General features: G+C 38.5%; 1 protein-coding gene and 1 pseudogene across 1 annotated transcript in view; one reads left to right on the forward strand and one right to left on the reverse strand.

Moving 5' to 3' along the window:
• Positions 1-25,349, forward strand: part of SCAF8 (SR-related CTD associated factor 8) — a 77,841-nt gene that overhangs the window by 21,890 nt on the left and 30,602 nt on the right. Inside the window, 5 exon segments of the mRNA XM_037053803.1 lie at positions 11,434-11,517; positions 15,423-15,467; positions 21,283-21,444; positions 23,809-23,962; positions 24,817-24,947. Coding sequence (XP_036909698.1) covers positions 11,434-11,517; positions 15,423-15,467; positions 21,283-21,444; positions 23,809-23,962; positions 24,817-24,947 — 576 coding nt within the window.
• On the reverse strand, positions 1,476-2,510 carry LOC118991908 (TIP41-like protein; annotated as a pseudogene).

Genomic DNA, 25,349 nt, shown 5'->3' on the forward strand with positions numbered 1-25,349 from the left:
CATTTCAGATTTTGTGTGCTTTGGTGTTTTCAGTTACATATGACAAGTTTGTTGTTTTTCAAAAATGTATTTGGAACTTTGTTCTGTTTAGTTAGTATAAATTGGGGACTGTGCCTTTGTTAAAAGCCTGATGTGATGTAAGGGGGTCCTTGCTGTAACGTATCCTTTCGCCATTGCTCTTTAAAAAGTTGTGATTGCTCAGAAATACTGCTACTTCAGTAGAAGTTAACCCACATTTGTATTTTTAGAGTTTTATTTCAGACATTTTTTACAAAGAAATTTAATTTAAAAATCTCAGGGAAAAAGTCACTATTATTGTTTTAGAGCAGCGGTCCCTAACCTTTTTGGTACCAGCGACGGTTTTCATGGAAAACAGTTTTCTATGGACTGGGGGTGGGAGATGGTTTGGGGTGATTCAGGCACATTACATTTATTGTGCACTTTATTTCTATTATTATTATGTTGTAATATATAATGAAATAATCACACAACTCACCGTAATGCNCCCCAAAAAAAAAGGCCATTATCTTCTGTGTCCACTCACTGGTTTTCTTTTAGGCATTTCAGATTTTGTGTGCTTTGGTGTTTTCAGTTACATATGACAAGTTTGTTGTTTTTCAAAAATGTATTTGAAACTTTGTTCTGTTTAGTTAGTATAAATTGGGGACTGTGCCTTTGTTAAAAGCCTGATGTGATGTAAGGGGGTCCTTGCTGTAACGTATCCTTTTGCCATTGCTCTTTAAAAAGTTGTGATTGCTCAGAAATACTGCTACTTCAGTAGAAGTTAACCCACATTTGTATTTTTAGAGTTTTATTTCAGACGTTTTTTACAAAGAAATTTAATTTAAAAATCTCAGGGAAAAAATCACTATTATTGTTTTAGAGCAGCGGTCCCTAACCTTTTTGGTACCAGCGACGGTTTTCATGGAAAACAGTTTTCTACGGACTGGGGGTGGGAGATGGTTTGGGGTGATTCAGGCACATTACATTTATTGTGCACTTTATTTCTATTATTATTATGTTGTAATATATAATGAAATAATCACACAACTCACCGTAATGCAGAACAGTGGGAGCCCCGAGCTCTTTTCCCTTCAGGGAACGAGTCTGTCCCCTCTGGAGGTGGTGGGAGACACAGCACCCGAGTGTGCTGCTCGTGCCAGGCCCTGTTCTGTGGTCTCATTTGGGCTGGAAATGGAAGCAGCCCTTTCAGTGCCTTTGTGGCAGTCTCAGGGTATTTTGCCTTGACTGGCTGACTGACTGACTTATTTATTTATTTTTGCCCTGCAACAATCTTTTATTTTAGTTTTTTCCTTTAAGGCTATTGAAAATCTGTGCATAGCCAAAGCAATTAATTCTCATAATAAAAGTATCCCGCCCACAGAGCCAAGGTCTCCATCAGAGTCCACGGTGAGCATGTGGTGCATCACATTCTATTCTACGGGTGCATTTGCTTGTGAGTCTAGGGGTTGTGATGAATTCTTTCAGGAAATGTTAGCTTCTCACAGTCAGCCAGCCTCCTTGGTCGGTAAACTCTTTGCTACTGCACTGGGCTCCCTGAAGAAGGAAGGTAGAACATGCATTGAATGAGCAGCTTTGCTCTCTTGTGATGTAATAGTAATAGTATGTAGGTGTTGTTGGCCTCATGGTAAAGTCTTGTATCATTCATTCTGATGAGCACTCTGTCAATTCTCAACACCCCCCCCCCGCAAAAACAAACAAACAAACAAAAACAGAAAAACCGCAGGAGCAGGAAANTTATCACTCTGTCAATTCTCAACCCCCCCCCCCCGCAAAAACAAACAAACAAACAAAAACAAAGAAAAACCGCAGGAGCAGGAAAAAGCTATAAGTCATTACTCTGATTTTCACACGTAGATTTGAAAGTCCATGAGCTTGAAGTTCATCTTCAAACAGGAGAACTTCAAAGCACTTAATCTGTTTTCTGGCTTTCAATTTCTCTGTATCTGTATGATCTCTTGTATAGGTACAACCTTTAGCTTGAGTGTTTCTCCAAGTGCCATTCCCTTATGACCTGTGTATAGGTCCAACCATGTGGCTTAGTAACCTCCTTGGAGAGGTCCCGCTCTCCTGCCACGCTTCCCACAGGCTGCCTTGAGCCTTCCTTGGCAGTATCTTACAGCATCTGTAGCCCAGACCTAGATCCCAAAGCTGGAACAGTGCTGGATTCTTAAAAATGTGTCCCCTAAACATCATTTCGAGGAGGGATGGCATATGCAATTTACCAGCTAACTTCACCTTGTCCACCTTGGCAGCCGTCAGCTTCCAGGGCCTGAAGTCACCTTCCTGGTGACTCCTCTGGAAGGTGTGGATCATCATGGCTGAGGCAGGGCCCCTACGGGCCACACGGGGCAGGATGGGATGGAGTGGCAGTGGATACCAGATCCCCTGCTCGCTGCAGCCCAGCCTTGACTTTAACCCACACACCTCCTGCTGTGTGGCCCTGTCCTAAATGGCCAGGGACCACTATAGATTAATGGCCTGGGGTTTAGGGACCCCTTTTTAGAGTGTAGTTTTCTTAATGTTGAATCTGATACAGTTAATTCTGATGTTATTTTCTGGTTACGTTTATGTAAAGGGCATCTGATTTTGTGTGTTACTTTGTTACATGCTTAGATTGTCTTAATGTTTTATATTGTCTTAATTTATATTACAATCTCATGCCAAAAATAATGTGGAAGATGGTGCTATGTGGGAAAGGATAATTTGTATATTATGGAGTGAAAAACTTTGGATGTAGAGAATAGTAACTAGTTTTTGGTTTGTTGAAGTACAACATGTAATAAGGTGTATTGGTTCTCAGATATTAAAATTGGTGAATAATATGTTTTTTTAAAAGAAGTTGGACTAACATTGATTAATAACACATAATTTTCAGGTGCACACATTATAACTTGATATTGCATACTCTGTTGTGTGCTTACCATCTGTTACCCTCTGTGTGACCCTCTTTACTCACCCCCACCCCCTTCATCTCTGGTAACCACCATTCTGTTGTCTATATGAGCTTTGGTTTGTGTGTGTATTTGTAATTTTTCTGTTTGATATTCCACATAAGGGTGAAATCATGCAGTTTTTGTCCTTTTCCATTTGACTTATTTCAGTTAGAGTAATATTCTCAAGATCAGTCTGTTACTGCAGATGACAACATTTTATCTTTTTAGGGCCCAGGTAGTATTCAATTGTATAGATACATACCATCCAGCCATCTGTTGAAGGACACGTAGGTTGTTGCCATGTCTTGGCTGTTGTAACTAATGTAATGAACATGGGCTGCGTGTATCTTTGTGAGTGTTTTTTATATTTTTCAGGTAAATGTAATGTGCTCTTTAAAATTTCTTGCCCTGGCTGGTGTAGCTCAGTGGATTGAGCGCGGGCCTGCGAACCACACGATCATGGTTCGATTCCCAGTCAGGGCACGTGCCTGAGTTGCAGGCCAGTTCCCAGCAGGGGACTCACGAGAAGCAACCATACATTGATATTTCTCTCCCTCTCTCCTTCCCTTCCTCTCTAAAGATAAATAAATAAAATAAAATAAAAATAAAATAAAATTTCTTTATCTGTGAACAAGTCTTACTTCTTATTCCTATGTGCAAAATTCTGAATTTCTAGTTCTTTTTAACTTATTTATGAAAAGGCAGAGAAATGTTTTATTTTAACATTTAATTTCTACTTTGAATTATAAAAATAATTTTCACAAAAGTACTTGTGAAAATTAAAAAATCTAGATAGTCAGCCCTGGCTGGGTGGCTCAGTTGGTTGGAGCATCTTCCTGTATACCAGAAGGTTGCGGGTTTGATTCTTGGTCAGAGCATACCCCTAAGTTGTGAGTTTGATACCCGGTCAGGCCGTGTATGGGAGGCATCCAATGGATGTTTCTCTCTCTTTCTCTTCCCCTTCCTTTGCAGTCTAAAATCAATAAACATGTCCTTGGGTAAAGATTAAAATGATGATTAATAAAAATCTGTATAGTCAGGTTAAAAAGTGAAGTCAGTTGCAGTTTTGTTCTGCTTTATTAGTTTTCTGTTGCTGTATAATACATGACCAAAAACTTAGCTTGTGGCTTAAACATTGTATATTCACTATTTCCATGGGCCAGGATTCAGGCAGGTCTCCCCAGGCAGCGGGGTGTACCCCAGTAGCACTCACGTGTGGGGCTCCTCTTCCAGGCTCACTGAGGGTTTCGCTGAAGACAGTTCTTGGCTGTTGCAGGACTGAAGTCTTTGTCGAATTTGCTGGCTGTGGCTGGATGTTGCTCGCAGGTCCTAACAGCCATCCTCTGGTCGTTGTAGCCATGCGGCTCTTCCCAAATGTGTCCTTGCGTGGCAGTGAAAGGTAGTTTTCTGGTGTTTCTTCTTATAAGGACACTGATCCTGTGGGTTCAAGTCTCCCAAACTCATATGCCCTCATTGAACCTTAATACCTTCGTAAAGGCCCTATTTCCAAAATAGACACATTAGGGTTTGGGACATCTAACATAAATTTGGGAGGAAGAGATGTAGAGTGGAGGGCCATTGTTGGCAGCTGGAGTTAGAACAAGATTGTATTAAAATATAATTATGTTTTTAAAGGTAACAAATGCATATAATATGTGTCTAAAGTGTTTTAAGTACAAAAGACATTTTATTGGGCCCTGACTGGTATGGCTGACTTGGCTGGGCATCATCCTGGAACGGGAAGTTTTGCCACTTCGATTACTGGTCAGGCCTCATAGTCAATCAGTGTTTCTCACATTGATGTTTCTCTCTTTCTCCCTCCTTCTTGAAAAAATGATTTTTAGCCCTGGCTGGTGTAGCTCAGTGGATTGAGCGCGGGCCTGTGAAGCAAAGGGTCACTGGTTTGATTCCTAGTCAGGGTACATGCCTGGGTTGTGGGCCAGGTCCCCAGTAGGGGACACACTGAGGCAACCACTCGTCGATGTTTCTCTCCCACTCTTTCTCCTTCCTGTCCCCCCCCTCTAAAATAAATAAATAAAATATTTAAAAATGATTTTTATTGGAGGCTCTTTCTTCTCACTGTAAAGAGAACAGTGTTTTAGTTCTTCTGATGATTGCCTTCATATTATAGTATTAAACAGGATTTTTACACCAATTTCTTGAATGGTCCATTTTAACATTATTTATTGGCTTTTTTGCAATAATAGATGAAGCATTATTTCAGTTGTGTTGGTCATGTCCTCTGTAAGACCTTGATTTGAGTGGTGGCCATCTGGAATTCTGCAGGACCAATTATTTTTCTCTTTGGTTATATCTTCTTTCGCGTGTTACGTGGCTCGAGTATTCTTTTTTGTTTCATCAGTCACCAATCTTTACCACATTTTCTTTTTTATGGAAATCTGTGACATTTTGTCTACTGATTCTACTTTCCTCCCCATTCTGCTTTTCATTGTGAGTTGTTACACCTTTTAAAATTTTTATTTCTTTATCGCCCTCCCAACAGGAAAAAGAAAAGACAGAGGTCTATAGTTAGCACGCTATCCTGAATTGACAGTGTCAAGATTGTATTGGTTTCAGGAACTTCTGTGATTTCTGATTTTCCAATTTCTTTGGAGATTTGAGGGATCCTTCTAGTACTCTCAGGATGCTAAAGGACCGCTGTTGGAAAACGGATCGGGTTGATTTTAGTTATTTAGGTTCACACTTAAAGACAGTTCCGTTGGTCATAGAACCAGCAACTTTGTAGACTAGTTTGAAGACTGAAGACTTTGAAGACTTTGATCGCTAGTCAACTTTGAAGACTAAAGACTAGTCTGTAAATGAGAAGGTTTCACCTACATTTAATGCTTTTTGGGGGTATGTCGGATAATCAGTTCTTTGTTGGGCTCTTCTAAGGTGATAATAGTATTTATTTAATAGTGCTCAAATGGGGAAAGGCACTGATTTTTTTTTTAAACTAAAGAGTTCACTCGAAGTGACAATGATCGGAATACATTTTGTTGAGTTTGGGGTAGTGGCCTCACACAGTATATAGATGAGGGAAGTCATGAGTGTGCTTTCCAGGAATAATGAGACTGCAGTATTTATCTCCCCCAGATAGTGCACATTTGTAGAATTGAGAAAATTGCCCAAATTCAGTGGTTGGCCTGCTTTTGTAAAACAGTTTTCATGGAACACTCCCTGGCCACTTATATACAGCTTGTCTGTGGCTGCTTTCTTGCTAAGCGGGTAGAGATGATAAGTAGGGTCAGTAGAGATCATGTGGCCTCTGAAGCCTAAAACGTTTACTGTGACGACCCTTGCTTGGTCAGTGATCAACAAGCTTAAAAATCTTTGTTAGAAATGAAAGGGGTTTTGTTGTTGGAGTAGCTGCCAGCATCTGGGATAGCTCAGTTTTAGGTAAAGGGTTCTTCAAATCTTGATTTGATTCGAAGAAGTTGTTTTCAGATCTAAAAATATGCATTTGATACCATGCCTACAAGCGATAGTATAGAAATTTAAAATGTTACTAGCTCAAAGAGCACTTTTCAGTGTATCTTTGAGAAGTTAAAACATAAAGAATGGATTAAATAGGCTGAAAACCCAGGCTATTGATTACTGTTTTTCCTTTAAATTGGTAGGCCTTGAGTAGCCAGAGGAATGGACTGAGACTTTATTTTGATCACTGGGGTCAGATGTATGTGTTTTTATAAGTAAAGATTTGTTTCACATGGTATGAGGGGGGAAAACTTGGACTTAGGAAGTAGAGTGTAGACATAGCAGGCATCAGAAGCCCTCGTGAAAGTAAAATAGTCTTAATTGAGGGAATAATTTGATGGAAAAAACTAGCAGGATCAGCAGCCACTTTAGACTCTGGAAAACATGGTAGCAGTGATTCAAACTCCAAGAAATACCAGTAGATAGAGGGATTAAAACTTATATAAGAGATCCTGGCTCGTGTAGCTCAGTGGATTGAGCGCGGGCCTGCAAACCACACGATCACGGTTCGATTCCCAGTCAGGGCACATGCCTGGGTTGCAGGCCAGTTCCCGGCAGGGGACTCACGAGAGGCAACCATACATTGATGTTTCTCTCCTTCTCTCCTTCCCTTCCTCTCTTAAAAAAAAACAACAAAAACCTTATATAAGAGAAAACTGAGTATGCAGAAAGTCCAAGCCTTGAGAGCGAGCAGCGTAGAGATAAGAATCATCAGTGAAAGGAAAAGGAAGGTCCCCGAATCAACTATTAGTCTTCTCCAGCATTTTCCAATGTAAAACCATGGTGTGTTCTCTGTCCCAGATTGAATTTTGAGAACACAGAGAGGATTACGTTCCCCATTTTGGGTGGCAGATTGATACATTTGACTAGCATGAAGCTTGGTACTTCCTGATGGCAGTGTCGTTGCAGTGCTAATAAGTTATTAGTTGGATAATAATGGTTTATTATTGAACACTGGCTATCAGACATTGTGTCATGATCTGATTAAACATAGTAAGGTCATGTGTCTTTACATTGTATCGTTACAGAAGTTTTTCAAAGCTTTAAATGGGCCAGAAGCGTATTTTATCACTGTAGTCGTTTTCTAAAATACTGAATGTTATAGTGACATTCATAAAAATTCTCAACAAACAGCCTCTGATGGAAGTCCTAGATGATTTCAGTTCGATGCTGAGGGTTGAGCAACAGTGGAATATATAGAAACTTAAATTTGGACATGGAAATAGAATAGAAGGAGAACTGGATGATGACAAGCTCTCTCCGATGTCATGTGCTGGGCTCATACTAGTTCCTTAATTATATAAATTTATACTCCACCTACTTCGAAAAGAGCTTGGAGGCATCCTAGTAAGGTGAGTCATAGTTGGACATAGATTTTATTTTTGCATACGACAGACACAGCTACTTTACTGTGTTAGAGAAGTAGATGTTAGTAGCGATCTGAGGTATATGTTCATACTAGTGGACATCAGCAAGGTCTCGGGAAGCCAGTGCACAGGAAGGGGAACACATTACATCATTACTTTTTAATAAGAAATAGACACGGAATTAGCTTAGTCATTCTTCTGTATCTGAATTTAAGGAAAATGTATTTTGTGAATTCTTGGATAAGGGACTTTTGGGGGTAGAGATAATTATTTAACAGGTTGGTAAAAGATCATTTTTTAAAAATCAATCTTTATAAGTTAAGAACTTAATATTAAATTTTAGTTCAGGCATTTGGCAAGGAATTAGATGACATCATCTATGCCTGTATCCTGATGATCAAATTTAATAAAGACATGATACTTCAGAGAGTCTAGAGAAATTGTGGAAGCATATGTATGAAGTGATCCTTTGAAAAGTGCTAAATCACGCAGTATTTCTCTGAGTAGGACCTTAAGTTTCTACCATACATGCATTTTTGAAAGGGGTTCTCAGATGAGAGCTGACATTTCAGACTGTTGAAATATTTGACAGGTCTAAATTATATTTTCCCTGCCTCATCACCCCCCACAATCCTCCCTTCTCCCATTCTCCCCTGTCTGTCCCCCCACTCCCCCTCCCCCCCCCCAAAAAAAAAAGGAAAGCAAGCAAAGCTTTGGTCTGCTAGTGTATGGACTAATGCTTGATTGACACTTCAAGGCTTACCACAGAAAAATGAAAAGTCATGTATTGTCAACCATAGAAAGAACTCGATACATCTTCCTTGCCCTAGTAATATGAGTTACTGTAGTGAGGACCTTCAGGTAGCTGTGTGAAGAAATGTTTGATGGATCCTTTACTATCATTCATTCAAATGGAGAATACCTACCACAGAGAAGGATTTTAACTTTAACAATGGCTGACAGTGTTGAGCTACTTTATTGTGTTCTGAAAAAAGGTTTATATGTAATGTTTCTGTGAAATCAGTATTATTTTTATTTTGTAGATAAGAGTACTAAGTGTCAGGGCTTTAGCAACTTGTAATAAGATGACTTAGTTGGAATTCAAATCCAGGTCCTGCTGTGTAAAGCTTGGGCAATGCTGTATCTTGTATGCATTTGTTCATTTTAACTTATTCTTAATGTCTATTCTCTACTGCACACAGAGGGTAGAGTGTGGAGCAAAAGAAAAAATCTAAACAGGATCAAGGTTTTATTTTTAGAACTTTTTCTGTAATACACAGATGGCAGACACAAGGCCTGTGGGCCGAATCCGGCCCCCCACCTTGTTTGACCCTGTGGCAGTGCCGAGCTCTCACTTAACTGTTGAGGGTAGTTACATTTATACAGTCCTAAAGTTACATTCAGCCCTTTGCAGACAACCATGAGGCTGATGTGGCCCCCAGTGAAAATGAGTTCGACACCTCGCTCTAGTAGAAGAGGGCAGGAGTGCATCTCAGGTGGGTGGCAGCCTGGGACTAAGAAACTCTTTGCTTTATTTTTGCACCTGGTGAGTAGACCGGCATGGGCGTAGGAATTGAGACTATAGGCATATTAAAATTCCCTGTGAGTTTGACAAAGGTGGCTTCTTAGAGGATCCGATGAAATCCTAACCTTGGCTGGGCATTATTCAACAGGTGGATACTTTATGGGCACTTAAAGGGAAGGGTGTTTGTATACTGTACCAGTATTGATTTCAACTTGGATAGCTCTCGGTGTAGAGTTAACCTCTTATTAACTTAAACTGCATTAAGGAACTTACATCCTTTGTCTTTTATTAATACTCAGTCACGAAATCACATAAGTAAATTACTGCAGTGAATGCTTTGAAGGTGAGTTAACAGTCGAATGAAAGCACTACAAAGAGGTTTTGATTTGGTTGGGGAGGCTAGGGAAGGCTTTCCTCACTAGGTGCTGCTTTAACTGAGATGGATGAGTATGCTTTAGCTAGTGAGGAGGCCCTGGTGGGTGGTGGTCCAAGTAGAGAACGAACCCTTTTTAAAGATTTTGTGTTAGGGAACTGGTAAAGATCGCATTGGAGAGGGAACTCAAGGGGTTAGATGAAACTGGAAAGGCAGGCAGGAGTTAGGTCAGGCAGGGCCTTGTATATGTAGATTTGTAGGTTTCGCCAAAGAATGGGAAGTCATTGACCTTTCTAAGGGGTACTGAGGGTGGGTGGTGTTACCCACTTAGATTAGTTTTTGTAAAGATAGACAAGCCACATCCATTTAGGTGTTCTCTGTGTGAGAGGAAGGTGATTTGGACTGTGGTTGTGGTCATGGTTGGAGGAGGGGAGGAGACAAATATGAAGCAAAGTGGATAAAAACTAATAGAATTCAGTGAAGGGTAGATTATAAGAGGTGCTGGAACAGAGGCTGTACAGAAAACCTCCACATTTCTAGTTGATTAGCCGACAGATTCGGTATGCATTGCTTTGATTGTCTGTACAAGTTGGTTTTGCAGCATCATGATGGCCAGAGCTTAGCTTCCCGACTTGTGCATAGTGTCTTTTAGCATTATTTCAAATTGGGTCGTCACTGAGTACAAATATACTCAGTGGTTTATAAGCAGTATTTATTTAATCTTAGTTATTTCTGTTTCCCAATTCCCCGCCTTGTCTTTGTTTTCTCTGTAATCAGTAGTATCCTTTGCTCATATGAGAAATTTTAAAACAAAAAATTTTGGTGGGGAGATTATTGTTAAATATTATATCCCTTTATTTCTAAATAGATTTAATGGGATGTAATTCACATGCCATATAATTAACCAATTTAAAGTATATAATTCAGTGGTTTTTAGTACCGTTGTACAACCATCACATTCATTTAGAATATTTTTGTTACCATCAGAAAGAAATGCAGTACTTGTTACTACTCCTTGTTTCTCCCTACCCACCATTCCCCACCCTCGACTGTCAACAGTCACCAGTTGATTTGTTTTTTTCTAGACATTTCACGTAAGTGTAGTCCTGTAATATTTTTTAAATATGGCCTTTTCCTTCAAACTGAGCATAGTATTTTTAAGATTCCTCTATTTTGTGGCATGTATTACTACTTCATTTCTTTTTCATGACTAATATTTCACTGAATAGTGATAACACTTATTGTTTATTCAGTTTTGATCAGTCGATGGACATTTGAGTGTTTTTCACTTTTAAATGAGTTTTTAATGTTTCAGTGATCATTTGTGTACATGTTTTTATGTGAACATGTATTTACAACTCCCTTGGGTATTATATGCTTGGTAGTAGACTTGCTGGGCCATGTTATATATTACTGTTTTATTTCTTAAGTAACTGCCGAACTGTTTTCCAATGCTGCTGTTCCATTTTACATTCTCACTAGCAATGTAGAAGGGTTCCACTTTCTCCACATTCTTACTAACACTATTTTTTGACTATAAGCAAGTGTGACTGATATAATGTAGTTCTCACTTGCATTTCCCTGATGGTTAATAATGTTGAACTTGACTTTTTAAAGAAAGGCAGCACTTTGATTTCATTGAGAGTATGAAATTGGAAATATTTGGTAATTTCATATAATTGCTTTGAGGCATTTAGCATTGCTGAATTTAAAATTTGTTTTTCCCCCCATTAGTTATATTCCCTGAATGACTACAAACCACCGATTTCTAAAGCAAAAATGACCCAAATTACTAAGGCAGCCATCAAAGCTATTAAGGTGAGTAATAAATTTTATTCTTGTTTTTAAAAAATAAACTATTTAATGTTTTGGGGTTGGGTAGTTGTTACAGATGGTATGTGCTCTTCCTCTTTACTGAGTTAATACACGTTCATGGGGGGGGGGCACAAAAATAAAAATCTGTTACTACAAGCTCTCCCACCTAAAGATGAACACTTAACATTTGACAAACATTCTTCCATAAACTTTGAGGCAGTCATATTCCCTTTTCTCAGGCAGGTTAAGATTTTAGATAAAGCCATATTTTCTAGAAGGTGTTTATGAACACTGCTATTTGGCACACTGACTTTACAGAATCTTGAAATCTTGAATTTAATAAAATTTTTCTATTAGTAAAATTTTTCTAATAAAAGTTTTTAGTGATTTTTTTCTCATTGATTATATTGTAGATTTTAAAATGGGCCATTATGGAAAACAGTTGAGCCTCATGTCCCTGGGACATTTGGACTGTGGTCCGAGGCTCCAGACATTGGACGCTGCTCTGCTGTGGTGGTCTCGCACGCACGCCGACTCAGGGACACTAGTGAAAATCTCAGGAAGGGCCTGGACGCTCTTTGGGGAAGGATAGAAAGGCCCCAGATTTCTTGGCTTTAAGGACCTTTTATGCTTAGCCATAGGCATCTCTCCAAGGGGGTCCTGTCCCCAAAGCTAAGACTCCCTGGGCTGTTAAAATTCAGAACCAGTGCTTCTTTTTAATTATGTGGGTGTTAACCTATGGATGTTTGGGGATGCTCTCCTGCTCTGAATAAGGACATCAGCCAGAACCTGAAACACCTGTTATTTTCGTAAATTGTTTCTGAGTAAACAGCAGTGTCTATTAAATTTAACGAGCTCCTATTTGCAGAGAATTGCCTCTAGAGAATATTTATATGATTAGGTGATTTTGCAGTGTTCTAGTGGTTAAATCTTAGTTTTCAGACTATGCTCTGTAGTCATTATCTTAAAGTACTATGGTTAATATTACTGTATTTCTATGCAGAAAATCAAAGAAAAGACAAGGACAAGTCACCAGTGAACACATTTAAGCCAGAGAATTCTTCCAAGTGATTTTTCAGAGCGTATACTAATGGGCTTAGTATAGAGTGTTTATTCTCTTTACCCGTGGTGTTCCACACTGTGATCCAGTTCTTAGGATCCTGATCCCAAGAGTGTGTAAACCTGTATGTTAGTATTTTTATTCTGTGAACATTAGTAATTGGTGAATTTTACATAATTTTTGTTGAGCAGAATATTTTTAAATTAGAAAACTCTGTAAAGCATAGGTATTAACATTATTTCTATTTTTTATTATTGGAAGGCCTAAGAGAAATTAAGTAATTTGCAATATTTGGAATAATACAGCTAGGTTTCTCTCTCAAGAGTCTAAATATTATGATACACTGTATTTTGTTTTATTGTTAACCATTTAAAAATTTTTAATTTTGAAAAATTCAACTTTGTAGAGTATTTCTATATACATGTACTTTTTTTCACTGAATCATTTGGGTTTCATGTTTAATTTATAATCATAGTTTAAATACTTAGATTTGAATTTCCTAAAAACAAAGGCATTTCCTAACTAATCGTAACACATTGATCCCATGCAAGAAATTTCACTTTGATGTACTTTTATCTGATGTACAATCCACACTTACATATTTACCATTTGTCTCAGTATTGATGTTAGTAGCCGTCCCTGCACTCCTGCTTTTTCAGGATTCAGGCGAGATCACATAGGAAGTTCTTTGTCCTGTCACCCACCCTTTCTGTTTTGTTCCTGTTTTTGAAGAGTTCAGACTGTTTTTGCAGTACTGTATTATTTTATTTAAACACTTTATTTAATTTTTTATTTCATCCTTACTTGAAGACATGTTTATTGATTTCAGAGAGAGGGAAAGGAAAGAGAGGGAGAGAAACATCCATGTGAGAAAGAAACATTGACCGGTTTTCTCTCTCACGTGTCCGGGCCAAGCATCCGATCTGTCAGCCTAGGCATGCACCCTGATCAGGAATCAAACCCTTGACCCTTCAGTTTACAGGACGATAGTGCTCCAACCAACTGAGCTGCCCTGGCCAGGACTTCAGTACTGTATGAAGGGGCACTCCCAAAGCCCTGGAATTCATTTTAAAATTTTGTATATTTATTCTTACATGTTTAAGCGCCAGTCACCTTCAAAGTACTCTCCATTTGATGCAGTGTACCTGTCAGGACATTATTTCCACTGCTTGAACCAGTTTTTGAACTCCTCAATTTTGATGCCTTTTAGTGCTTCTGCTGTTTTTTTGTTTCACCTCTTCCACATCTGCAAAATATGTCCCTTGGAGGACTTTTTTTATCCGGGCAAACAAAAGAAGAGTTGCTTGGGCAAGATTGGGTGAATAGGGAGGGTGGGGCACGGGGTCATGCTGTTTTTGGTCAAACTGCTAAATATTCAGCATGTGTGGGCAGGTGTGCTTGTAAATCTCCCATCATGAAATGGGCAAATGTGTTTAGTCTTCGAAAAAATTGGCGGAAGCTGAATGCAGGCTTCACAACAACAGCTGGTGCGCTGATCCAGATGGGTCCCCTGAACACTCACCTAGCAGGGGAAGCCTGTACTACGAGGGGCCCGTCCTCCATAAGGTATGGATAGGGTTTGGGTTCCTCCTTGTTAATACTTGTTATAGGTAATACCTGTTAATACCTGTTAATGTTAATACCTGTTATATATGTACTAAAACTGCGTTTAGTACATATATAAATTGAGGTTTGAACCGCTTTGAAACCATTCTTAAATTAAGACTGTGTTTTATATTGAGGTAAGGTGTAATCAGTGTTTAGAGGGTTATTTTCATGGGTGCTTGTTCACATGGGACACTGTCAGCAAAACCTCCTGGACAATGTGGAATAAAAACTATGTGGATTAGTATCTTTGAATTAAAGGTTAATAAGTAGTTTTACTCTGAATTACATGTAGTACATAAAGTCACTAGACTCAGGAAGCACTCACTGCTAGGTTTTCCAGAAGAATTATTACTTAATAAATATTACTTGGTGAGTACTTATTTAAGATTATGTATATTGATTTAAATTTTTTAAGTACTTATAAGGGCCTAATAACTTTTAAGTGGTTGTTTCAGTTTTTGACTTAACTTAAACTATTCTAGTAAGGAAATTTTAGCCAAGCTTAAACTTATTGTAGATCTTGCTTTATTGAGTATGAGTAATACTCCTGTATTTCCATTATTTCCCACTTTCAGGTTTATTCATTGTGTTGGTTATAAAACTTAAATCTGAGTTTGCTCATAGTTGATAGGAACCCATTACTAAATTTTAGTCTTTGTACTCACTTCACTTTGCTGATTCCTTTTGACAGATCCATTAGAACCTTACACATCTCCAGATCTGATTCTATATACTGGCAGTTCCATTTTCTGGGAGAAGCAGAGGAGATAATGCAGTTGAAAACAACTCCCTTGCTTACGTTACTCATTCCACTTGTTAACAGTTATTTGATTTTTCTTGTACTGCCCTAATTTAGCTGAAAACATGATATTATAGGAAATCTCTTCCTTCCACAAAAATGACACATATCTGCCAGTGTGCTTATCACAGATATTTTGCTCTCATCGTAACTATTTGTGAAAATGTGCTTTCACAAAGGCCGTGACAGTTTTTGTGTATCTGTGTTAACACGGAGCACTTTGGGTGTACTGACCAGGTGCCTACAGTGCTTCAGGAATCCCTCTCCTCACTAGGTATCATAGCTAGTTGTGAAGGTGAGTGACATGAAGGGTTGTTTCAGAATTCATTATTATATTCATTATTTTGATAGATCATTGAAACTATTAATTCCTTTGTTTAGCAGGAAAATCCTAATCTAAGCAAACAGATTTTAACTCCATGCTTCATTTTTTTCTTTTAGTTCTATAAACATGTGGTACAGAGTGTTGAGAAGTTTATTCAGAAGGTAGGTATATAGTTTTCCATATATATGCTAAATATAATTATAGATTAATGCCTTGTGCTCTTTTTTAAATTGAATACCCAAGTTGACATTGTTTGATGGACTGTTCAAAAATGATTTTCCGGTTAAGAAATAAAATGAAAGTGCTTTTTGGATAATTCTAAAAACAATAGTTTTCAGGCAGATGTTTTTGTTAATTTGCATTGCCATTGTGATCATCTGTTGTTTGAAAAAATTGCCATCAGTATGACTTTTTTTTTAATCCTTACCTGAAGATATGTTTAGAGAGGAAAAGAGAGAGGGGGAGAAAGAACTTTGTGAAATAGAATCATTGATCAGTTTGCTTTCTGTACACACTCTGACCTGAGATGGAACCCACAACCTTTTGGTGTATGGGACGATGCTCCAACCAACTGAGCCACCTGGCCAGGGCAGTATGACTGGTTTTTACTGAAATTTTAAATTCATTGTTTTTTGTAGCCTTTAAAGGAATTTTCATTTGTAATTTCAAGCTGAATGTCTAGAGAGCAGGCCTCCTTTTAGATTAGGTGGGAATAAAGTTACTGCCTACCAGTCACTTCTCCTCTGCTGGTGAATTTGTCTCATCCATTAGGACATTATTTAGACATCTCAACATGTTATATATAGACTAGAAGTTCCATTTTTCAGGGTAAGTAGAGGGAGATAAAGTTGAAAGCTGCTATCTTGTGCATCTTGTGCATGTTTGAGGTGACAAGATTATATTCTTTGTCTTCTTTGTGGTCAGTGTACTATTGGTGTCACAGTTTGGGCAGGAGTACATAAGCCTTAAAAGTTAGAGAGTGATGCCGTAGGAAATCTGTACTGTCATTGATTTAGACTTTCTGCTCTTCCCATGTTCACGTGCCTAGTTCGGAGCCGAACCAGTTTTGAGCATCGGAGGCACATGGCGTTAATATTCAGCAAGGTTGCAATGTCTTTCTTGAGTGAAAGTGGACTGGGAAAGGGTGCACGGGTCAGAGTGAGAGCCCTGTCACGAGACTGGCTGGGTGACCTAGTGTAAATGAGTTAGCCTTTGTGTGGTTTGGTGTTTTTCTCTTTAAAAAGTTTTTTTCAATGCTTAAAAATATTTCTGTGATAAAATGTATTTTGAGATGAACAACTAGTGAATTAAGGCTAAAAATTCACTGGGTAAAAATAAGTATGCTGTGTGTGTTAGGTAAGCCAAAGTATAAAATAAAACTGTTGGTGGTTGGGAAATGTCATTGTTCTAAAGCCTTTAAAAATCCTTTTGAAGAGGTTCGAGTATCTAGAGCAGTGCTCCTGAAACGTTCTTGTGCAGAGGAGTCGGGTAGGGATTTACTGAAATGTGGGTTTGGACTCACTAGAGAGGGGAGGGGCCAGGGTTGCATTTCGGGCTGTTCCAAGGCAGTGCCCTTGCTTTCAGTTCTGAAACCCGAGCGTGAGGAGTAAGGGTTTAAAGGGTAAATAGGAATTTATGGATTAATGTGTTTTGACTGATTCGATTTGGGTTAAGGGCACTTTTAATTAGGTACTTCAAAATCTTAGGAGACCTTGGGTGAGCAGTTATTTTATTGTAAGGTAATTGTGGAGCCAGTCTGAAGAAGCTAGTCAATGTCTGAAAAAATATTTTTTGAAGGGGTGGAATCTTCATTTATAGTGTCCTATTAATCTTTATTTATAGGACAGTGCAACATTTGAACTTCCACAGAGAACTAAGAAACCTATTGAGAGGAGCTTGTATTGTATAATTTGGAACTGTTCAAGTAAAATTTTCTTGCAAAAAGTGCTAAAATAACAAACCGTATCCACATTTAAAAAGTTTTTTAGAGAAATGGTAAGAAAAACTTATACCAAACATAATACACAGCAAACAGATCTTCATGCCTCAGCTACATAATGTAAAAAACGGCCTAGGAGGGCCACCCTGAACTTGTAACACGCAACTTTGAGAGGTAGATTCTGGGACAGTGTTTTGATCTTTTTCTTCCTCTAGCAGGGGTGTCCAACCTTTTGGTGTCTCTGCACCACACGGGAAGAAGAAGAAGAGTTGTCTTGGGCCACACATTATATACATAAACGCTAACAAAAACTGATGAGCAAAAAAAAAGGTTTAGGTAAATTTACAATTTTGTGTTGGGCCGCATTCATGGCTGTGCTGGGCTGCCTGTGGCCCGTGGGCCACGGGTTGGACCCCTGCAAGGACTGCTTCTCGGGCAGATGTATTTATTATTAATGAAGCTTTGCACACATTTTCATGGTTCTGTAGCACTTTAACTTTGTCCACACTGCCACATTCTTGTATCACGCCAGCTTCCCAATTCATCTAGTTTGCCAGCAGCCTGAAAGGCATTTGAAATGACATCCAGAATAATTTCGGTATCCTTCTCAGCTACGGGGTTCAGCTTCAGCAACAGCTCTGCTGTGCCGCAGTGAACAAGGTGTGCAGTCTGTTCCCCTGTTTTTCGCTGCCTGTGTAGATGGCTAAGCCTGTACAGCTTCCTTTTCTGTCATAGACTGTGCCCTAGAGGGAAGGCCAAAGAGGAGTGACATTCCTTAGTCATTGATGGGGGGGGGGAGGCGTTTAAATGGCTTGTCCGCCCCCTCCCATCCCTCCGTTTAAATCAGCGATTCAGTAATGAGTTACTGTAATGGTACATTAGGTTGTAAATGTATATTTTTAGTTAAACTTCATATTTTGAGAAAGTCGTAGATTCACATTTAATTTAATCAATAGTAGATTACAGAGTCTTAGTTAAAGGTTACTTTAAAAATATATTATCCTAGTATTTCCTGTACTCAAGGAGTTAAAATTGGGATCAGCATCAACATTTTTTAATCAAGATGTTTTTTAGACTCATAAGAATGCAGCAAATAGAATTTCTATGGTCAAAGGGGAAAATGCGTAGTGTATTACCAAAACTAAAAATATATTAGGTTGCTTTGTAACTACTGTTACCTTTTTTCACAAATTCAGTAATCACATGTAGTTTAGCCTCAGGTATTTTACTAAGCTGTGTATAAAAATTGGAATTGTTTAGCTCTGATTCATCAGACATGTTTTTTGGGCCTGTCATCTCCATTCTCCTGTGGCTTTGCAGTCCAGGACACTGTCACCTTCCGTCTCGTCCTCATTGGTGTGACCAAGGTTCTGTGGGTGAGAGAGGAGAGGCCTTAGTGACCCCCCAACACCTCTTCCCACTTAGATGCTGGGGGGTAGGTGTGCTCCTGGGGATGTCTGAGGCTCCACACTTTTGGGAAACTTGAACTCTCTGTGTTGAAAATGACATAGAAGTAGTTGTGTATCAAAGAAAATCCACTTGCTCTTTTCACTTATTTTATAGTTTTAAGTTACGGAGTTTAATGCTGTTTCCTTAAGAGATGCTGTGTGGACTGGTTCAAAGTTAGTAGTGAAGATTATCTTGTAGGCCCAAGTAAGAGTGTTCTATGTGTTTAATTCTCATTAAGCCTCCCTTCCCGAGCAGCACACCTTTTATCCGCGCGTTAGTTGCGTTCACGAGGATTCCCAGTGCCATGTTGAGGAGAGGGACGTTCGTCCCGGCTGCCAGCCGCCGGGCCGGAGCAGGAACTTCTGGTGTGTTGCCCTTAACATAATCCGAGTGGGGTCTTTAGAGGGCCTGCGCCCCCGGGCTGTGAACCTCACTCGTGCTTTCGGTTGTTTTAAGTCCCTCCTCCGTGAAATGGGGTGGCCGGAGTGGCTGCGGTCGCGCATTTGCTCTCCCCTCAGTCTCCCACGCAGGTTACTTTGGCTGTGGGCGAACTCCAGCCAGGTAGGCTCTGGCTCCTTTGTCCCGAGAGCAGGCCTTGTGGAGAACAGAGCGATGCCGCCAGCCATCTCCGAAGGGGCCCCCCTTCAACAGGTACGAGAAGGTGTTTCTCCAGCACGTGCTGCGGGACTCATCCTGCGGGACTCGGGACTCACCGGGGAGCAGGCGTGGCCCTGGGACAGCCTCCTCCCCTCGCTGCAGCCTCGGCGGGGCTTTGCAGCTGCAAAGAGCACCACAGCCACGTGCTCTGTTCTTGCCTTTCTAGCTTTGTTTTCTTCAACACAGACTTTTAGTAGCTGGAATTGGCGGTAACGGGGTCACTATAGAAAGTTTGTTTGTTTTTGAGAGTGTGTGTTCCAGCTCTTTTAGAGGATCTCGCGTCAGAAGACTGGCTCGTGATGGTGTTCGGATAGCAACTTGGATGATACCAGAATGAAGGGCACACACATATGTCTAAAAGTGAATTTTCTCAGTTTGTTGCTGCTTTCCTCCCCCAGAAGGGTTATTTCTTTGTAGCCTGAGAAATTGGAAATTATTACTAAGTGGTTTGAAGGTTGTATAGCTCAAAATTTGATATGACTTAGCCTTTTAAAAAATTATTCAAGGAGTGAAAAATACCTCATGACCTTGGAAAGTCTTAAGAATTCTTGTGTTTTTCAGTAGTGCTAGAACTTGAAGAGGAAATTGAAAAAACATTTCAGGATTTTCTTTACTGAGATGTATTTTTTTACCCAGCTAGGTAGGTGTTTCTTTGAATACGTGGTAGTCAAGGGAAAATAGCCTCCGCCAGATACATGAATGAAGGACAGATGCTAGATTTCGAGGGAGGTTGGGGGCAAACTATTTTAGACTTTGAAAATGATACATTTCAACAGAGCAGTTATTTCTGAACCTTCACGTAGGTAAACCTTGAAATTTTAGTATCCAAACACACAGCAAGACTCTTGCAGTAGATGCTTGTGAATTGGTGTTAAAGGTCTCTTCCTTTTCTTGATTTAATAAAGACCTTAAGGAGAAGGTTCTTAAAAAGGATTTGAAGGAACATATGAAATACCCTCCTTTTTTCAGATTGAAATTAATTATTTTATCAGTTAAATATACCATTAGAAATATTGTTTGTGTGTAGGGGGTGGGAGGAACATCCTTTTCTTGTTGGTTGCTTGAGTTTCCAAGAACACAGTTTTGATGTGGTGCCATATATAACTTCTGGGAAATTACAACACTTGGGTTGAAATCCCAGTTAGACCCAAAAGTCGAATCTTTTCTTTGCAGCCATGATTCTATTTTAATCAACAGTATGTTTGGGAAGCAGGTTTTATTATGCTTCTGGACATGAAGACAGACTAAAGGCAGTAACATATAGTAAAAGGTTTCTTTATTGTGGTCACCTAACTAGATAAGCTTGGAAAGCTTCTGGCAAGAAAATAGGAAACTTTTGTGTTTAGTTTGGATTGTGGATAAGGTGAGAAACAGTTATCACTGGAGTAGCTAAAACAATGTTTTTATGGAAGTGTCTTAATAGGTGTTGTGTTTGAGAAAAGTATGGAAACTTTGGAATCTGTGTATTTAGAATGTTAAATTTGCCATTTGGTATTTGTTCTCACATTAGTCCAGAAACCCTTCTGTTAACATGTTTCAAATAAAATCTAAAGCACCTTGACAATGCTTTTTCTAGAGCTCTTTCCTGGGTTTGCTTCTTCCTACCATGTGGCTTTGCAAAATCATTAAGCAGAATTTTTAATTACAACAGTACCCTATTTATCCTTTTGTTTATTGTTGTTCAAAAGAGTTGTGCAGAACCCTGTTTTTGAACTTAGGTGATGGGCAATTGAATGAGTGTGTAAATTTAAAAGTAGATACTTTAAAATTACCATTCTAGACAGAGATGGTGTGGAATAGTAAATATTTGAATATTCATTACCTCACCATGTTTTGTGTTTGTATAGGATTTATGATGATTTTCTATCAGGAATTTTACCTTCTCATTTCCTTCCCTTCCCTCCCTACTCTTCTTTTTTTTTTTTCATCAGTGTAAACCAGAATACAAGGTACCTGGACTTTATGTTATTGACTCCATTGTACGACAGTCTCGACATCAGTTTGGTCAAGAAAAGGATGTGTTTGCACCCAGATTTAGTAATAACATCATTAGCACTTTCCAGAATTTATATCGTTGCCCTGGGGATGACAAGGTATGCTTTTTTTTTTAAGTAGATAACATTACCCTTTTTGGTCTTAATGAGATTCTTTAGATTATCTTAATTCATTATTTGATGTTGTCTTTACTTTTACTCATTCCAAATTTGAATATTTAGTTACTACACTGTGTTCCTTTTTGTTGTTAGCATCTTCTTAAACAGACTGGAGAGATGTAGTTGATTTTGCTATTTTTTAATTTATGGAAACAGTTGTTAAGAAACTTGCTGTCATAAGCTTTTAGAATTATACTAAAAGTTTATTTATTCACACACACAGCTATTTCAGCATTTTGATTATTTGACCTAAATTTACCTCTTAGTGTCTGTGAAAAGCAGATTTGTGAAGCAAATAATAGAAAATAACTGAGTGACAGAATTTTTTGTGATAGTAGTTTATTAGTGCTGGAAACGAGACTCAAGTCTACTAGGTCTGAATGAGTGAATAATCTACACCATGTAAAAGAAAAGGCATTAGACCCCGCAGGGGAGTAGCAAGGGGTGGTTTACCTTCATATATAATCAAAGATAACTAGAAGGGGAATGGTTTGGGTTGTTGTTTGGGAAATGTAGTGTGCTCTTCAGACAGGGTTGATTGCAGTATAGATTATATTGGGAAAGGATAAGAAAAGATGAAGATTAATGGTTGCTTTAAAGAAGAACCACAAAACTTAAAAGCTTACCACAACAAATCTTTTATCTTGTGTAAAGTACAAGACTAGGTAGTTCTTATTTCTAATAATAATAGTATTTTTAAAAACATATTTTATGTATTTTTTAGAAAGGGGAGAAGGGAAGGAGAAAGAGAGGGAGAGAAACATCAATGTGTGGTTGCCTCTCCCATGCCCCACACTGGGGGCCTAACCTGACCTACAACCCAGGCATGTACCCTGACCAGGGATGGAATCGGCAACCCCTGAGTTTGCAGGCTGACGCTCAATCTACTGAGCCTCACCAGCCAGGGCTAATAATTATAGTCTTTAATTAGAAAGAAATCTTGTTATAATAGATCTATATGGAGATATTGTCATATCATTGTTTTGTAAATATTCTTGGATATGCTTCTTGAGACAATTTTTAAAAAAATTTGCTTCGATACTTTGATAATTCTCTGCAGGCAGGAAGGATGCTTCTAATTTTAAGTTACTAAGTGGTTCTTAAAATAGATACCTTAAAAGCCCACTTAAAATAACTCATCTGAAATTTTATGTGTATTTTTTTAAGTAAAAAAAAAACACTTTGATTTAGAAATTTCACCAACTTGAACTTGGATTTCTATATGTGCTGTGAACGAATCAGTGTTGAATTTGTAGACTTCATAATAATAATGTTTCTCATTTATTATAGAGTTTATATGATAGAGGGTTTTTTAAACCATAGTAGGAGAGATTACATTGATACTGTACTCTTAGTCATAAACTTGAGGCACTGTATGTAGGTAGATGTGTACAGTACTTGTCAGACTGGCTAATTTTGAATTACAGGATGAGTGTCTTGGGAACTGGAAGATTTTTTTCTATAAAGCAGAAAACTGTGAGGTACTTTTTAAGTGCTCACGTCTTAGAAAGGACAGTCAGTTGAGAAGGTACGAAGCATTCTTTGTGTATCTTCTGTGCTTCATTTGAGGCACAAGAGTCTGCATGTTACTGTAGTTTGGGTATGGTTTGACGTTCATCAGTGTATTATTATAGGGGGTTCGAAAACAAACCACATGTTTGGTCTTAAAATTGCTTCTTTTGCTGTTACAAATATATTTAATGGAAGTCTCTTTTTAATACTTAATCTCAGCCTGTCATTTAAATTATTTTCCTAATGGAGTAAGTAGTTACAATAGTACCTAACACTTAGAGATATTTACAGAACTTCTATATGCTGAACAGTTGTGAAAATATATAAATTTGGTTGAATTCTTATTTGAGGAACTAACCTCCCCGTCCTTAGTTTTAAAATGAAAAAATTTTTTGATTTTACTTATTTGTTGAAAAGATAAAGTTAAAATTAACTATAACTTTAGTGGAGAAGTGAATCCTGACTGGCCTCAGCCAAATAGCAGCTCTCTGACCAGCCATTCCCATGATCCCATTCGACCTCACAGGAAGCTGGAGCCTCGTTGCCATTCCTGCCTTGTGCCGAATGTAGCTTTCGTTTACCTTGTATGTCCGTCAAAATGAACCTTTTTCCCCCTCCGAAGTGAGTTAAGGTCACCAAATGCAAAGTTACAGAAATAATTTTGAGGGTGGAAAATTTAGCAGAAATTATTTTAATTTGTCCTTGCACCCGCTGCCGAAATAGTCTCTATAAAGTGACTGTGCTAAGGTTTGAAAGCAAAAATCAAGATGTCATTTCTCTTTTTTCCTCTAGAGTAAAATAGTGAGAGTATTAAACTTATGGCAGAAGAATAATGTATTTAAGAGTGAGATTATTCAGCCTCTTTTGGATATGGCAGCAGGGATTCCTCCGCCGGTCGTCACCCCGGTCCTGGCCAGTACCACGGCCGCGATGAGCAACACCCCAGGTACGGCTGTGATAGAGCCTTGTCTCCCAGGTAGTCCACGCATGCCTTCGGGTGATCATTCGTGTCGAAGGTAATGACTAGGCTGGGCAGGAGAGTTTAAGGTACTGAAAGGGAAAGTAATTTGGAGGAGAAATAAAATCAGAAATGATATTTGTGTGTAATTTGTTTCTAGAAACTAGGGAGCTAAATACTTTTGGTCCCTAGAAACATAAAGATAAAAGAGTTAGGGAAATTGGTGTGTCAATTAGGTTTTTCCGGATTTAACTGCCTGTAATCTTTTAAACTGGCATGCAGATCAACTTGATATTCACAGTGTACTAGGGAAACTTAATATTATAAGGAACCTGAAAAAATTATTTAACGGAGTGAAGAATGGTTTAGTAATAGTCTCAAAGTGTTTCCTGAGTTATTTAATTGACATTTACAGTTTTTTTATCATCCAAGATTTACATTTGTTAACATTTTGGTATGTATTTAGTTCTTGGTGTGTGTACACACAGATTTTTGAACAAAGTCATTTAATATTATACATGCTATTTTGTAATTTTTCAGTGAAGATTGTATTTTGTGTATTTCTTTACATAATTGGATTTTCTTCTGTAGTAAGATTTAGTGATTGCTAAGTACTGTAGCCCCCTTTACAGTAGTTAATTGAAGACAAGCACAGATGATCCTTTTGGTGCTTTCCCCGACCGAATTCTGTAATGGGGTTTCAAAGTGAGGACAATAAAAGAAAAATACTTATATAAATTTGTATGGGTTTTATTAAAGTGGGAGAACACATTTTTTTCTTTTCAAGTGTTATTTCTTTACTTACGTATTTATTGGGGTGGGTGTGATGTCTTTTGAAAAAGGAACTCCTGTGACACCTGTTACTCCAGCCAACGTGGTCCAGGGTTTGCCTGATCCGTGGGTGTCCCAGATAGCAAACACGGACACACTTACAGCTGTGGCTCAGATCTTGCAGAGTCCTCAAGGCCAGCAGGTGAGCAGCTTTTTTGTTACGTTGATGATGATTTAGAAATCATTTTCCTAATGGGTTGTTTTATCATATACCACCTGAAGAGTATGTGTTTTTAATTTTGTAAAAGTAGTATCACATTATATATTATACCGTGTAGCTTGTTTTATTCATTTGGTAATGCATCATGAACACTTTGGTCATAAAGATTGTTTTAGAAAAAATTAACTTTATACTGAGATGTTGACTTAGTGCACATAGTTTGTGTCACACATTGTTAGGAGCTACTGTTACTCCAGTAATGAGACAGGGAGGTCTCCTGTCTTGGAGATGTCTTTCTATTGAGTATCTTTGGGGAAGACCGACAGTGGAAAAGTGTAGATAGTAATATATGACTTAAAACAGGGTAAATCTTTAAAAACATTT

The sequence above is a fragment of the Sturnira hondurensis genome, unplaced genomic scaffold (assembly GCF_014824575.4).
Source record: "Sturnira hondurensis isolate 20B ecotype Veracruz unplaced genomic scaffold, ASM1482457v3 Scaffold0000167, whole genome shotgun sequence".
Classification (NCBI taxonomy): domain Eukaryota; kingdom Metazoa; phylum Chordata; class Mammalia; order Chiroptera; family Phyllostomidae; genus Sturnira; species Sturnira hondurensis.